General features: G+C 49.1%; 1 protein-coding gene and 1 long non-coding RNA gene across 3 annotated transcripts in view; one reads left to right on the top strand and one right to left on the bottom strand.

Annotated features, from left to right (window-relative positions):
* Window positions 1–15260, top strand: part of LOC122173253 (uncharacterized) — a 79466-nt gene that overhangs the window by 39023 nt on the left and 25183 nt on the right. The gene's annotated exons all lie outside the window — the stretch shown is intronic.
* Window positions 1555–10764, bottom strand: GLYATL3 (glycine-N-acyltransferase like 3). Its single transcript, XM_005312966.3, has 5 exons — window positions 10313–10764; window positions 8841–8948; window positions 8031–8157; window positions 6302–6428; window positions 1555–3822 (listed from the first exon to the last, which is right to left on the bottom strand). The coding sequence occupies exons 1-5, from the start codon at window positions 10388–10390 to the stop codon at window positions 3396–3398; spliced, it is 867 nt and encodes a 288-aa protein (XP_005313023.1). The 5' UTR covers window positions 10391–10764; the 3' UTR covers window positions 1555–3395.

A 15260-nucleotide genomic window follows, 5' to 3' on the forward strand; every position in this document is an offset into this window, starting at 1 on the left:
TCTGTTGTAGGCCCAACACATGAGGTCATGTTCCTAGGTACTGTGAACATCCCCATGGGCTTTGTTAACAAAGGAAACAGTGCCATTCGTTGCTTGATCATTAGCTGGTTTGAAACGACGAGCGTGACAGTCATGGATCTGCTATGTGTTAATCTATGAATAGTGATATAACCTAGTTATTGAGAGACTGTATAATTTATGTTGGGGTAGTGGAATGTTTACTATACACCATAATGTTTGAATGCAATAGTGGCTGTGGGAAGAACAAAGAGCAAAGCAATACAGTGACTTCCCAGATAAGAACACCTAGGCCTTGGCTACACTTGCGAGTTACAGCGCAATAAAGCAGCCCCGGGCACACTAGCTCACTCCCCGTCCACACTGGCAAGGCACGTAGAGTGCTCTGATTCCGCAGCTACAACGGTGCTGGTATTCCACCTCGGCAAGTGGAATAACGTTTGCTGCACCCCGGCTGGAGCACCGCGGCGCCAGTGTGAATGAGGTGTTGTGTTACTTGTGGCACCTTAGAGACTAACAAATTTATTTGAGCATAAGCTTTCATGGGCTACAGCCCACTTCATCGGATGCATAGAATGGAACATATAGTAAGGAGATATACATACGCATACAGAGACCATGAAAAGGTGGGAGTTGCCCTACCAACTCTAAAAGGCTAATTAAGAGAAAAAACTTTTGCAGTGATAATCGAGGTAGCCCATTTCAGACAGTTTGACAAGAAGGTGTGAGAATATAACATGGGGAAATAGATTCAATGTGTGTAATGGCTCAGCCATTCCCAGTCTCTATTCAAACCTAAATTGATGGTATCTAATTTGCATATTAATTCAAGTTCAGCAGTTTCCTGTTGGAGTCTGTTTTTGAAGCTTTTCTGTTGCAAAATTGCCACCTTTAAGTCCGTTACTGAGTGACCAGAGAGATTGAAGTGTTCTCCTACTGGTTTTTGAATGTTATGATTCCTGATGTGAGATTTGTGTCCATTTATTCTTTTGCGTAGACACTGTCCGGTTTGGTCAATGTGTAACAGCAGGAGCAGCAGACCATGCTAGCTGTTCCTGTATGTACCTGCGCTCCACACAACCCCGACCCCACCCCCTGCTGCTGTGACTATCCTGCTATTGTTAGTCGAGCTACCTTTGATCTAGCTAGATTGAAGCTAGCTCAGGCATGTCTACAGGAGATGCAGTCACGCCTCTTAAGTTCAGTGCAGGTGTAAGCGGGGGAATGGTCCCGCTATTGTGGGGAACTTTCCTGGCTTCTGCACTACCCCGGTGAAGTGGGCTAGCGAAAGGATCCGAGTCCTCGCTCCCACTTCCTTTACCCAGAGGCCTCCCTGCCCTTGAGGACTCCCCTTCCACTCTCCTGTCTGGCAGAGTCCTCATAAACCGCGACAAGGCTGGGCCCAGGATTCCTGGGGGGCTCGACCCCCAACCCTGCGGTGGTCACCCAGGACAGGGGCTAGGGTGTCCCCACTCCGGGGTACTCTCTCTGCACTGGGCACCTCCCTGACCCACTGATCATTTCATACAATTTAAAGCAAATACAAGTTGTTTAATTAACAATTAATTTTAAAAAAGAATAAGGAAAAATGGGAAAGGTTAGAGGAAAACACATCACCCTGCTCTGTGGCAGGGAACATTACAAACAGTGTCTCTGGAACGTCAGGGCAGTTCAGTCTGTTCCTTGTAGGTCCCAGGCCTGCTTCTCAGGCCCTGTCTGTGCTGCAGGGACGCTGTGGGTTGGACACTTGCTCCGGTGGTGGCCACACGCTCTCAGGCTCTAGGTGGCAGGACCCTTCTTCCCAGCGTCGCCCCCGCCCGGTCGGGGTTATGATCCCCCTGCAAGTCTGGCCTACAAGGCCTCTTGGCTGAGGCGTCTCCCTGTGCTGGGCCCACTGCCCAGGGTCCCCCTCACTCTCCCCAGCTGCTCACCACACTCAGACTGCACACGGCTCCGGACTGCCCCAGCTCTGGACTGCTCCAGCCTCGGCTCCAGCTCCACTCCGCCTCAGCCCGTCTGCTGCTGCTCTGCCTTCAGCTCCCTGGGCTGCTTCTCTGGCCTCTCTGGCTGCTGCAGCTCTGCCCCCAGGACAGCTCTGCTCTGCAGGCTGCTTCTGTGACTCTGCTCCCAGCACTGACCTGCTTCCTGGCTGCTTGTCTGGCCCCTCTGGCTCTGGTTGCTACAGCTCTGTTCCCAGGGCAGCTCTGCTCTCTCTGGCTTTGGGGCTGCAGCTCTGCTTCCAGCAGCTTAGCTCGGGCCCCTGCTCTCTCCTTAGCTCGGCCCCACTCTGTCTGACTCAGGCCATTCCAGTTCACACGGAGGACGGGACCCACCCTGGCCTCCTGACTCTCTGATTAGCCTGCCCGCCCTGTCAATCAGGCTGATCTGGAGCATTGGCCTCTCCCCATTGCCCCTGGGGACTGTCAGTCTCAGGCTCCTGATTTGCCATCGACCCTTCCCCTTTTAGTGCTGGGAGCTAGCCAACCAAAACACCCCACTGAATGTTAGTAAGGGGGCAACAGTCCCCTTACACAGGCATATCCATAGTTCCTTGATCCCTGGACTGTCCAGAGAATATCATGGAGGTCTGACAGGGAGGAGAGACGCTGACACACAGAGCGGTTTTGCAGAAGAGTCTATAGGAAGTTTATCTTCCATGTGGAGTCTGTAGTAAGACTGTTAACCACCTGGTGAGCTAGAGAGGCATGTAGTGTGCCTTCTTACTAAAGACCACTTTTCTCTTAAATGCTTTTGTTCTAAATAATACTTTGCTTGAAGGAGGCTGTTTAGTTGCTGATTACCACTGTCTGTTCCCCAGGAGGAACAGAACTGTAGGGTCTGGACATGTCTGCCGAGGTGATCATGGTTGATACACAGGGGACTGCAAGCCAGGGCCTGGTCTGAAAGTGGGAGAATTATGTGATTCCACCCCAAGAGACAGCCCAGGGCCTGAGATCTAGATGAGATGCACTTGAAGAGGCCAGGAGGGGTCAGAGGTCTGGTTTGTCCAGTAAATGTGGGTAGGTCTGATAAAAGATATAAGCTTGCCTATTTTGTCTCTCTGAGTAGACAAGACAGTTCGCTAAGCTAAAGGAATTGTCCTTTTAATAAGAGGGAATACAGTGGAGATGTCAGTTACAGATGAATTGCAATAACCAAATGCTAGACTTAAATCCGTTCCTATCTTTCTTTGATTTGCTGAACTGAGATACCGTGAACAGTTACTAGGGTATATTAGATTCAGAGATTTTTAAAGCCAGAAGAGGGATCATTATGATCATCTAGTCTGATTTCCCATATAACACAGGCTGTAATATTTCACCTAGTTACAGTGGAGGAGATACTCAGGAGATCAATAACTTATACCGGTGCTTAGACTATAGGTCAGGGCTGGCTAAAAACCGGAAAGGAGTGTGAATGAGTCTCAAAAATCGGCAGGGCAGAAATTGACAGTTCATGCTTTTGAACAATGTTATAGCTGGTATGTTCTCCTCCAGGATATTACCCTGAACTGGAAAGCCCTGGCTCTGTAACTTCTTAGCTAACATGGTGGCAACAAGTCGGTTATAACCTTTCCTGCGGTGCTCAGAAAGAGTATAAGTGTGAATCAAGGTGGCAAACTGATCTGTCAGACTCCAGGAGACAGGGTGCCCGTTGTCATCTAGCACGCAGATGCTGGGGAAGCAGCAAATGAGGTTGGCAATGTACCTCTGGCATTGCTCGTTGCCTCCCCGTGACCAGGTTTCATTCAGCAGGCTGGCATGAGAGACATCAAGGTAAGCCAGTCTCGGTGCAGGATCCATCCTGGGAGAAGGTATAGGAAATGCATTAGGCAGAATACTTCATCCCTAAGTCATCTTTCCCCATTCAATGGCTTTCCTGTTCCACTTCAGAAAAGGGAATGAAAGATTGCTAGGCCAGGCTAGAGATTTGAGGATTAGTGCCACTGCTGTATGGGAAGTCTAGATGTGAGGTCCAGCCCTTATCTGCCAGGTGCCCAGGGATGAGTTATGTCTGACTCCTGGGAGTAAGCTCGTAATACAGAGGTGAGCAAACTGTGGCCCTCGGGCCACAGGACCATCCTGCCTGGCCCTTGAACTCCCGGCCAGGGAGGCTAGCCCCTACCCCTTCCCCGGCTGTCCCCCGTCCCCCACTGTACAGGGAGACTTTGGCAAACCAGTAAAGTGCTTGAAACCACTATGGCTTATTGTTAAAGACAACCTAGTCAGCAAGCTGTAAAGTGGCCATGTAGCAATCTCAGCTTGACCAAGGCAGGGGGGGGGGGGGGGTTGGGTGCCACAGAAAGGGCAGCTTGACCCCTTGTCCTTCCTGATAAGAATTGTGTTGAAGTTGCTGATACATGCATTTTAAAAGAGTAGGATATGCCCCAGGAATGTCTATTGAGGTCTCAAGGCTGCAAGTTCTGGAAAAACCCACACCTGGTTAATCAATAATCAGAAGGAACCTCTTGCTTGAAACTGCTTACTTAACAAGGTTTCTTTAAGGGACATGTCATTCTATTACTAATGTATAAAGAAGGGGACTCGTTTGGGGGACTCTTCGGGACTGGTCTCTCCCTCTGGATGCAACTTGTGTTCCCCCCGGGCAGATGGGCTGCCGCTGTGCTACTCGAGAGCCACACTCAGCTTTGGTAATTATCAAGGGTTGGGGGTGTTTTGTGGCGGACGTGTGTAAGTGCTGAGACTAAGTAAAGGTTTAGCTTTAAGTGAAAGCACTCTTGTGTTGTCCTGTTTGTGCCGGCCATCTATCGGTCGGATGGCCGTGTCTCCCCTGGTTTATTTCCTGACACCTCCTCGCACAGAGTAAAAGTTACCAAGAGCTTTGGGTTGAAAGAGCCCCGGGTAACACCACAGCTTCAGCTCACCGTGCTGCCAGCGAGCTCCTGCCGGACAGCGAGAGCTGCCAGCCTGCTCCGTGCTCTAGACTGCGCGGCGGCGTGGCTGGCTCCAGGCAGTGCAGCTCCCAGTCCTGGTGCTCTGATCGGCATGGTAAGTGAGTGAGGAGTGGGGGGGTTGGATAAGGGACAGAGGGTCCCAGGGGACAGGGAGCAGGGGGGGGGTTGGATGGGGGTGGAGTCCCGGGGGGGCGGTTAGGGGTGAGGAATCATGGGAGGGGGCGGTCAGGGGACAAGGAGCAGGGGGTGTTGGATGGGTCGGTGGTTCTTAGGGGGACAGTCAGGGGGCGGGATGTGGGATAGGGCGGATAGAGGGCAGGGGGCCAGGCTGTTTGGGGACACCAGCCTTTGGGGAGGCACAGCCTTCCCTACCCAGCCCTCCATACAGTTTTGGGCCAAAAAGTTTGCCCACCCCTGTAGTAATATGTGCACATGATGTTTTAAATGGTTTTAACTGTAGCAGTTCTTAGTACAAGAAATGCTTGTTGGACTGCACCACCCACAATCCTTTACAGGGAGTTGAGGACCTGATTTGGAGAGTGAAAAATAAATCATGGTTACCAACACACCTCAAGGTCTCTGCCTTTCCTTAAAAATTAGTAAGACCCTTAAAAATATATACAGTGCTTCTCACTTCCTGGCATTGCCTTCTCACTCCCAGGCTCTTCCTCAGTCAGCCAGCGTTTGTCCCAATGACCTACCAGTCTGGCTATTATTTCAGTGTGGCTTAGTAGATAGAGAATTTGACTAGGACTGAGGAGAGCTGGGTTCTATTCCCAGCTCTGTCATTGGCCTGCTGGGGATCCTTGGTCAAGTCACTCCACTTCTCCGTGCCTCAGTTTCCACAATTTGAAGCTCTTTAAGACAGGGGTCTCAAAGTCGCAGCCCGCGGGCCATCTGCGGCCCGCGAATCTCCCCACTGCAGCCTGTGGAGGAGAGATGCATGCAGGTACACTGCAGGCAACGTCTGTTACAGGCACCGCCCCCTACAGCTCCTATTGGCTGGGAGAGAGGGACATCTCTAGTCGCCAGGCAGAGTCAGCCATGGAGGCAGCATCATTTTTTTCCCATAACGAATATAAACAAGTCAAAATACCAAACACAACTATCTGATGCACACCTTGCTGCAATCCTGAAGGTTTCAGCTGCTCAGTCACTGAGGCCAAACATCAACAAACTGACGTTTTCTTTTCTGAACATCATCTTCAGTGACATTATTGACCCACTGGGAGGATTTGAGAACTGGCACTGGCCCTAAGGTAAATTGAGTTTGAGACCCCCGCTTTAAGATCTACTAATTAAAAGTGCTAGATATGAGCTAAGTATGATCATGTTTATGGAAAATAGGAAGGATGCGATTGGACATACTGAGTTCTGACGTCTGGCAGCATGTCAGGGTCTGGGAGGATAAACATCTGGAAAGAGGATAGTTTCACATCGACTTGTTTAGACGTAGCAACAGTGTTGGATACTTCATATAATCCATCCTGGAGCCCTGTGTAGACACAGATAAATAGTGACTCATTTAAAAAACAAAATGCGCATGGAAATAAATAAAAAAAACAAAGCTTGGATTCACTATGGAGCTGTTTGCACATCTGAAATCTTCAAAACCCTCAGCATTACTGCATGTTTCTTTCTTCCCCATTCAATACAACCTCCATAATTTCATATGTTAACAGGGCCGCCCAGAGGATTCAGGGGGCCTGGGGTCTTCGGCAGTGGCGGGCCCCTGCCGCCGAATTGCCGCCAAAGACCCGGTGCTTCAGCAGTGGGTCCCGGGGCAGGAGGACACCCCGCCACAGTCTTCGGGGCACTTCGGCGGCGTGTCCCAGTGCGGAAGGACCCCCCATCAAGGGTCTTCCAGGCACTTCGGCAGTGGGTCCTGGGGCGGAAGGACCCTCCCCTCCCCCACCGCTGAATTGCCGCCGAAGACCCGGAGCGGAAGAAGCTCCGGGGGCCCGGGCCCCACAAGAGTTTTCCGGGGCCCCCGGAGCGAGTGAAGGACCCCGCTCCAGGAGCCCCGAAAAACTCTCATGGGAGCTCCCACGAGGCCCAAGGCCTGGGGCAAATTGCCCCACTTGCGCCCCCCTCTGGGCGGCCCTGTATGTTAAAGCCAGAAGGAGCCATTATGATCATCTACTCTGACCTCCTACACAACGCAAGCCTGAGAATCTCACCCAGTAATTTCTACATCAAGCCTGTAACCTCTGTTCGACAGAGAGCACATCTTTTAAAAAGACATCCAGTCTTGATTTAAGGAATTCAAGTGGTGGAGAATCTACTATATTTCTAGGTAAGTTGTTCCAGAGATTAATTACCCTCACTCTTAAAAATGTGCACCTTCTTCCTAGTCTGAATTTATCTAGCTCAGGGATCAGCAACCTTTGGCACGTGGCTCACCAGAGTAATCACCCTGGCGGGCTGGGACGATTTGTTTACCTGCCATGTCCGCAGGTTCGGCCGATCGCGGCTCCCGCTAGCCGCGGTTCGCCCTCCCAGGCCAATGGGCGCTGCGGGAAGCGGTGCGGGCCGAGGGATGTGCTGGCCGTGGCTTCCTGCAGCCCCCATTGGCCTGGAGAGGCAAACCACAGCCAGTGGGAGCTGCGATCGACCGAACCTGCGGACACGGCAGTTAAACAAACCTACCGGGCCCGCCAGGGGGCTTACTCTGGCGAACCGTGTGCCAAAGGTTGCCGATCCCAGATCTAGCTTCAGCTTCCAACTATTGGATCTCATTACCTCCTTCTACTAGATTAACCAGCTGTCTATGATCAGCAGTCCTGTTAATGAGCTGGATGTTCTCTAGGGATCCTTGCCTTTAACAGAGAGCAGACTGAAATAAAAATACACTTACTGCAGCAAGGAAACTGGACCTCTATAACTGAGAGCAGAACTTGGCCCAATGATGAAGAACGATACAGCGTGGGTGAAATTCAAAAACCAGGAGGGCTGTATCCAACTGCCACCTCTTTCCTGAATCCTGCATTTCACGTTATTATAAGAAATCTTTAGCCAATATACAATGGCAGGGTCTATTCCCCCTCAGAATGTTTTATACCACCCAGGTAGCCTATTTGATAAAGTTGGACTTTACCTTGTATCTGAAAGATCTGTTCCCAGTTGATGGTATCTGTGTTGGCCAGTAGCTCCTGGTAAGCCTGTAGGTCCTTGTAGAAAACTGCATAGGCATTGGTGTAATGGTCAAGGTCGTCCATCTCATCCTGGATAGAAAAGGCATGGAATAGTTAAGAAAAATTCCTTCCTTTTTCCTGTGTCTTGGAAACCAAAGCTCAGAGATCTGTGACCAGAGATCCAAGGAATCGCTGGATCTTCAGGAGTTCCCTGATTAGGATATTCTTCTTTGGCACTTTCCACAGTGTATCAACACCAGGCATCAGAATAGAATCTATTCCTTACTCTCCCCAACCCCACAGTAACTAACAGCCGTGATGGAGGTGGACCCTCATCTTTCCAAGGCAGTCACTAAGCGAAGAGTAACCTGGGCCTAGCAGCAGTTTCCTGAAGCTTTTGGCCATTTTAATATTCTGAGAGCCTTTCCCCCAGCTGCTTCTGGACCCTTTGTCTTGTAGTGATTGGCCCAAACCAGCACTGTATAAGCAAGAGTGATTCTTGTTGAAATCAACGGGCATTGTGTCGGCTTCCACTGGGGATGAATTTGGCCTGATACATTTACGCCTGCAGTTGCCACTAATAAGGAACAGGTGGGTTCCCAGGAATCAGCCAAGTCACCTACTCTGCAGGGTATTAGAGAGTGCAAGCCTTGCTACTCCCTTCCCACTCCACGTTGACACCAGCCGAGAAGCTAAAGGAAAGGATTCAATCACAACAGGATCCATAGTCTATTTGCTCTTCTGGAGCTCAGATTATAAATGTTTTGATCTACCTCCATCTGCCGCCTGGTAATGACAACTTTGAAATCTGGCCACGAATCCACCACCACTTCCATCCTGAAGGGATTGCCTCTGTTGATATTCAGCAATGCTCCATAAACCTGCCAGATAATGTAACGTGTTCTTGTATATGAAATAGAGATTATAAGTTGTTTTGTGCTTTAGAATAAATTGTACTTTATGCCTTTACATTTGGTTAAGGTATTTGACCATGTATTAGATATGGAATCTGAAATTCAAAATGGCGTGCCTGCCAAACAGCTCAACTCCACCTTTGTTTAGCTGCTTGCTAAAGTTTTCGTGCCCTTTGTAACTCTGACGGAAAAGGCAGGTAACGGTCAGCCCAATACTGGTTCAAACAGGTTCCAGCAGGGGAGCTGCCAGTTTTACCTCAAAACTTTGGCGCGCTTGTGCCTATATAAACTCTGAGCACCCACTGCCTCGTTGCTGTCTGTCCCAGAGGCAGCCACGGAGCCGTTGTATTTTCATGGCTACATGGGCCAGAAGACCAGCATCTGAAGACATCAGCGTTAAGAACTATGACTGTGCTACCAATCTCTGAACCCCACATTGTTTTCAGAGAAAGCAACAGGACTTCTGTACATCACTCACCCTTGGGTGATCGCAGAGCCAGGCCTCTCATTAGCATCAGTAGATCCTATTGATCTCCCACTAAACAGCGATTGAGACCCAGGGTCTATCAGTTGGCCGTGACAACAGTGTCATACCATCTACTGTCTATTGACATTTAGAAATGGTGCAGTGTCTGGGATATTTTGTTTTAGCTTTATTTGTTTATTGCCAGGGTATCTATTTGGTTGGGCCTGGGTTTTAAACCCAAACTGTCAAACCACATCTCACTGTTTCTGTTTTAAATAAAAGCTGTCATCTGTTTACTTTATTCTTTTCTCTTCTTTATCCATTTGCATCACGGGATAGGGAGTTACACTATCTTTCCCTTCTACCTCCCCCCCCCCCCTCCGCCGGTGATAGATACCAGATAAGGATCCAAGATCCTGCTAATTAGCTGCAAGGTATAGCTAGCCTATACCATCCTCACCATTATAGTTAACCTTGCATGGTTAACATTAAGAACCAGAGAGACCATTTTGAGGCTTGCTATTGTGACGCCTGCCACCTTGGCTGACACATATGAGACTGAACCATGGACTCGTAGAGCTAAAAGCACAAATCCCAAGAGCTGGAGTTAAAGAATCAGGCTCTCCAACAGATCTGTGTCCTATGTTGATCAGACACAAAGGGGAGGTGCATTAGACACACGCTGACTAGTGGATTACGCTGTCATATTGGTAAACCCACTGCTATCAGATGCAGGTTCCTTGATAGTCAGTTGTAGTAGCAAAGAAGCTTCTCTCCCCCTCACCCCGCACTCTGCCTCCATCTTGCCCAACATTCTGATTCCCCGAAGGAGACAGCACAGAAAAGAACAGATCAGATCTATTACCTTGCGTGATTCGGGGAAGTTCTGCATTAACATTTTCTCCAGCATCTGCAGTTTCATGGAACACTTCAGCACCAGCATCTTCCCAAAGCATCTAGCAATGTCCTGGGTGGGAACAGATATCCATATGTATCCTTATATATGTCTAAGACATATGTGAGGGGGGTGCCCAGGCTTGGGATTTCAGCCCTGAAGCTTCTGCTGGGGCTCGGGGTGGGGGTGTCAATGTGTTGCCAGCACAGAGTGCCCGAGGACAGCAACAGCGGGTTTGTTGCCCGGTGTGTTTCGTGTCAATAAACACACCAGGTGGAGAAGCAAACAAAGTTTATTTGAGATCTCAAAGTGGTGCAAGGAGACTGGCACGTCTCAAATCAAGCACACCAACAGAAACAGCTTTTCTTCTTTTATACATTTTGCAGTCAAGCATCATCTCCCCCTCCCCTTCCCTCACTACCCCTCCCTTCCTTCCCCCATTCCTCTTTCTTTACCCCTCCCATTCCTGGTAACAATTACTAAGCAAATAGCAATTACATTTAAGCAGTTAGATTATGTTGGCAGCTATAAGTTCAGCTCGTTAGTAACTTCTTTAAACCATTATCTTGTCCTTTTTCCCTTCAGCCAGAAACATGCAGGCCTCATTATTACCGCTTGATACCGGTGTGAGCAGGGGGTTGCACACAGATAACTGATTGCTTACATATTCCAATTGCACCTGACTTTTGAGGTTGATTAGAGTTTAAACATGGAAGCAGTTTGGTTCACTTAGGCCTAGTGCAGGAAGGCTTCATTGACACTTGTGATTTTCCACCCTCCCGAGTTACCTAGGGTGATGCCTAGTAACGTCAACAACTGTGTCACTTTTTTCAAGTGTCTGGTGGGCATATATGGCAAACTGAATGCACTAAATCCACAACTTCAAGATAAGAATACAAATATGCTAGATATGAAAGGGGAAATCTGGGAGTCATAAAAAAGCTTTGTCTTTGGAGATGCCCCATTGAAAGGGGAGATGCTGAGATGTTTCTAGTGTTGTCAGACTTTTAAAAAGAACAGAGTGAAAGGGATCAAAATGCTACTGAAGACCAAATCATTACTCATTTGTCTGGATTGTATTCCCATTATTATGGGTATTTTCCTGGTGTTTAACATGATCTCCCCATACCTATTAGATTCTTGATAACAATTAACACCATTCCAACCTTAAGTATGGCTCAACAACATCTCATAGAATTGTCAAGTGATTACCATGCTGAAGACCAAGTTTCATATCTAAAATACCAGGAATTCTAGATTTCTGTTAAAGAAGAGGATGAAGAACTCAGTGATGAAGCTATGAAAGTGCTGCTTCCATTCACTTCAAGTTATCTCTGTCTGGGTTTTCAGCAATGATTTCTGTGAAAATTAAGCACAGAAGTATTTAAACTTGGAAAATTACTTACATCTGCAGCTATCAGAAATTCAGCCAAACATTGTGCAACTATGCAATTTGTCAAGTACCAGAGGGGTAGCCGTGTTAGTCTGGATCTGTAAAAAGCGACAGAGTCCTGTGGCACCTTATAGACTAACAGATGTATTGGAGCATAAGCTTTCGTGGGTGAATACCCACTTCGTCAGACGCATGTAGTGGAAATTTCCAGAGGCAGGTATAAATATGCAGGCAAGAATCAGTCTAGAGATAATGAGGTTAGTTCAGTCAGGGAGGATGAGGCCGTCTTCTAGCAGTTGAGGTGTGAACACCAAGGGAGGAGAAACTGCTTTTGTAGTTGGCTAGCCATTCACAGTCTTTGTTTAATCCTGAGCTGATGGTGTCAAATTTGCAAATGAACTGAAGCTCAGCAGTTTCTCTTTGAAGTCTAGTCCTGAAGTGGATTTTTTTTTATTTTTTCTGTAGGATGGCTACCTTTTAAATCTGCTGTGTGTCCAGGGAGGTTGAAGTGTTCTCCTACAGGTTTTTGTATATTGCCATTCCTAATATCTGACTTGTGTCCATTTATCCTTTTACGTAGGGACTGTCCAGTTTGGCCCATGTACATAGCAGAGAGATATTGCTGGCACATGATGGCATATATTACATTGGTGGACCTGCAGGTGAATGAACCGGTGATGTTGTGGCTGATCCGGTTAGGTCCTGTGATGGTGTCGCTGGTGTAGATATGTGGGCAGAGTTGGCATCGAGGTTTATTGCATGGATTGGTTCCTGAGTTAGAGTTACTATGGTGCAGTGTGTGGTTGCTGGTGAGAATATGCTTAAGGTTGGCGGGTTGTCTGTGGGCGAGTACTGGCCTGCCTCCCAAGGCCTGTGAAAGCGAGGGATCGTTGTCCAGGATGGGCTGTAGATCACTGATGATGCGTTGGAGAGGTTTTAGCTGAGGGCTGTAGGCGATGGTCAGTGGTGTTCTGTTTTCTTTCTTGGGCTTGTCTTGCAGCAGGAGGCTTCTGGGTACACGTCTGGCTCTGTTGATTTGTTTCCTTATTTCCTTGTGCGGGTATCGTAGTTTTGAGAGTGCTTGGTGAAGACAGGGCTTTGGAGCAGAGCCCGGAGCTGGAGCACGGAGCAACTCCGGAGCAGTGGAGCTGCAGATTTTTGCCTGGAGCTGGAGCGGAGTCAGAGCACAGCTCCAAAGCCCTGGGTGAAAATCTTGTAGATGTTAGCCTCTGTCTGAGGGGTTGGAGCAAATGCGGTTGTACCTCCGCGCTTGGCTGTAGATGATGGATCGTGTGGTGTGTCCTGCACGTCCACCAATGTAATATACGCCATCATGTAATATACCACCCCCCACCCCAGCCCCTCTCCTGAATGCGGAGCTTCTAGACAGGCAGAGCTCGGTCTTTGCCCCCCTCGTCCCTGGGGTCCCTGTGATGACAGTTCCTGTCCTCTGCCATCTTCCTTCCTATAGCTCCCTGGGGGCCAGACATCCAGTCCCCAACATGGCTTCTTGTCTGTCCTCCCAGACTGCTGCTGGCCAGGACACTGGGCAGCATCTCTCGCTTCCCACCAGGACCAAGGTGCTTCTCCAGAGTGGGGTGCAGGATCCACCACTGAAGCACAAGCCCTGGCAGCAGGACCAGCTGTGGCCAGTTCCCTCCCCTTGGAGGGATGGCCCCAGGGTCCCTGGCTGCCCCGGCAGCCCACCCCTCTCCATGGAGTCCGGAAAGTCCCCTCGCTGCGTCCCCAGCAAAACTGTCATCTTCGAATAAGTCAGAAGGTGGAGCCCATAAAAGTAGCAAGGGAGCCCAGCCCCCTAATCCTCCCTATAATTCACCATTGGTGGCTCTTACATGCTCAAAGAGAAATATGGCACCAGTACCTGGCGAGGTTTCCCCCGCCCTGCCCAGCGCTGCTACCGGGGTTGGGTCACAAGGGCTTCCCCCACCCCGCCTACCCATCAGTCAGGGCTCTGGGCTTCCGCCACCCGGCAGCAGATTTTATTCCAAGGCCCCCCATTGGTTGGGATCCCCGGGCATGGGCCCCATCGGCCCAGTGGCTAATCCACCACTGCCTGAGCTCGCCACACACTCGCTCCTCCCCCCAGTGCCTCCTGCAGGCTGTAGAACAGCTGATTGCAAAGGGTAGGAGGCGCTGAGAAAAAGGGGGGAGCTGATAGGGAGGCTGCCGGTGGGTGCTCATGTTGGCACCTATGGTCGTGCTGGTGGGGGAGTGGCACTAGACGTGAAAAAAAGCAGAGTCAAATGTGGTAAAAATCTTAAATGAAACAAACTATACCACAAAATCTCTCTGGATAGAAATTCCATGCTTGAATAATCAGAGCATAGCTGTAGAAATGTACTACCAACCACCTGACCCAGATGGTGATGGTAAAATGGGCTGGGAAATTACAGAGGCTATAAAAATAGAAAACTTAAAAATAAGAGGGGATTTCAGCTATCCCCATATTGACTAGTGTCCTGGGTACATGCACTTCAGGACGAGATACAGTGAGTGTGTTTCTAGGTACCATAAATGACTTTTTCTTGGAGATTTAGATTTAGGACTAAATCAAGAAGAACTCTAAATGAGTAATTGTGACTATACAGGGATTGGCAACATTTGGCATGTGGCTCGCCAGGGTAAGCACCCTGGTGGACCGGGCCAGTTTGTTTACCTGCCGCATCCGCAGGTTTGGCCGATCGCGGCTCTCACTGGCCACAATCCGCTGTCCCAGGCCAATGGGAGCTGCGGGAAGCCCCTTACACTGGCGAGCGGCGTGCCAAAGGTTGCCAATCCCTGATATATATAATTATATATCACTCCTTGTGAGGGGGAAAACACCAAAAAAGCACACCACAGTATCATTTAACTTCAGAAAGGGAACTACACAAAAATGAAGAAACTAGTTAAATGGAAATTAAAAAGGTACAGTCACAAAAGTGAAATGCCTACAAGCTGCATGGAAACTTTTAAAAAGCACCATAATAAACACTCAAATTAAATGTATACTCCACATCAAAAAACCATAGTAAGATGACCAAAAAAAGTGTGATCATGGCTGCGATGGGTTTCTCTCGGGGCGCCACCTGGAACTGGGGTACCACTGAGCCCCCCTGACCCACCAGCCTGGGCTCCCTTTACACTGTACTGCTGTGACAGGCTGCCAAGCCCTCTCCAGGCTCCAGCCTACACTTTCACCAGCACACATACAGGTAGGGACACATTCAGACGCTCTGACCAGCTACTGCATGGGAAGGCTCCAGTTAGGATACTTCCCAGCTACTCAGGCATGCACCCCTCTAGAGTGTAAATCCACATTAGACTGTCTTGCATTGCTCAAGGAACGGTACAGCATAAGCTCATGAAATTCGCCCCCTCCCTCCATGTGGAGAGGAATATACAACAGCTTTCTGCCCCGAGTTATGGCTTCCATACTCTGGCTTTAGATAAAGCAAAAACAAGTTTATTAACTACAAACGATAGATTTAAAGTGATTATAAGGGATAGCAAACAGATCAAAGC

The sequence above is a fragment of the Chrysemys picta genome, chromosome 3, assembly GCF_011386835.1.
Source record: "Chrysemys picta bellii isolate R12L10 chromosome 3, ASM1138683v2, whole genome shotgun sequence".
Lineage (NCBI taxonomy): Eukaryota > Metazoa > Chordata > Testudines > Emydidae > Chrysemys > Chrysemys picta.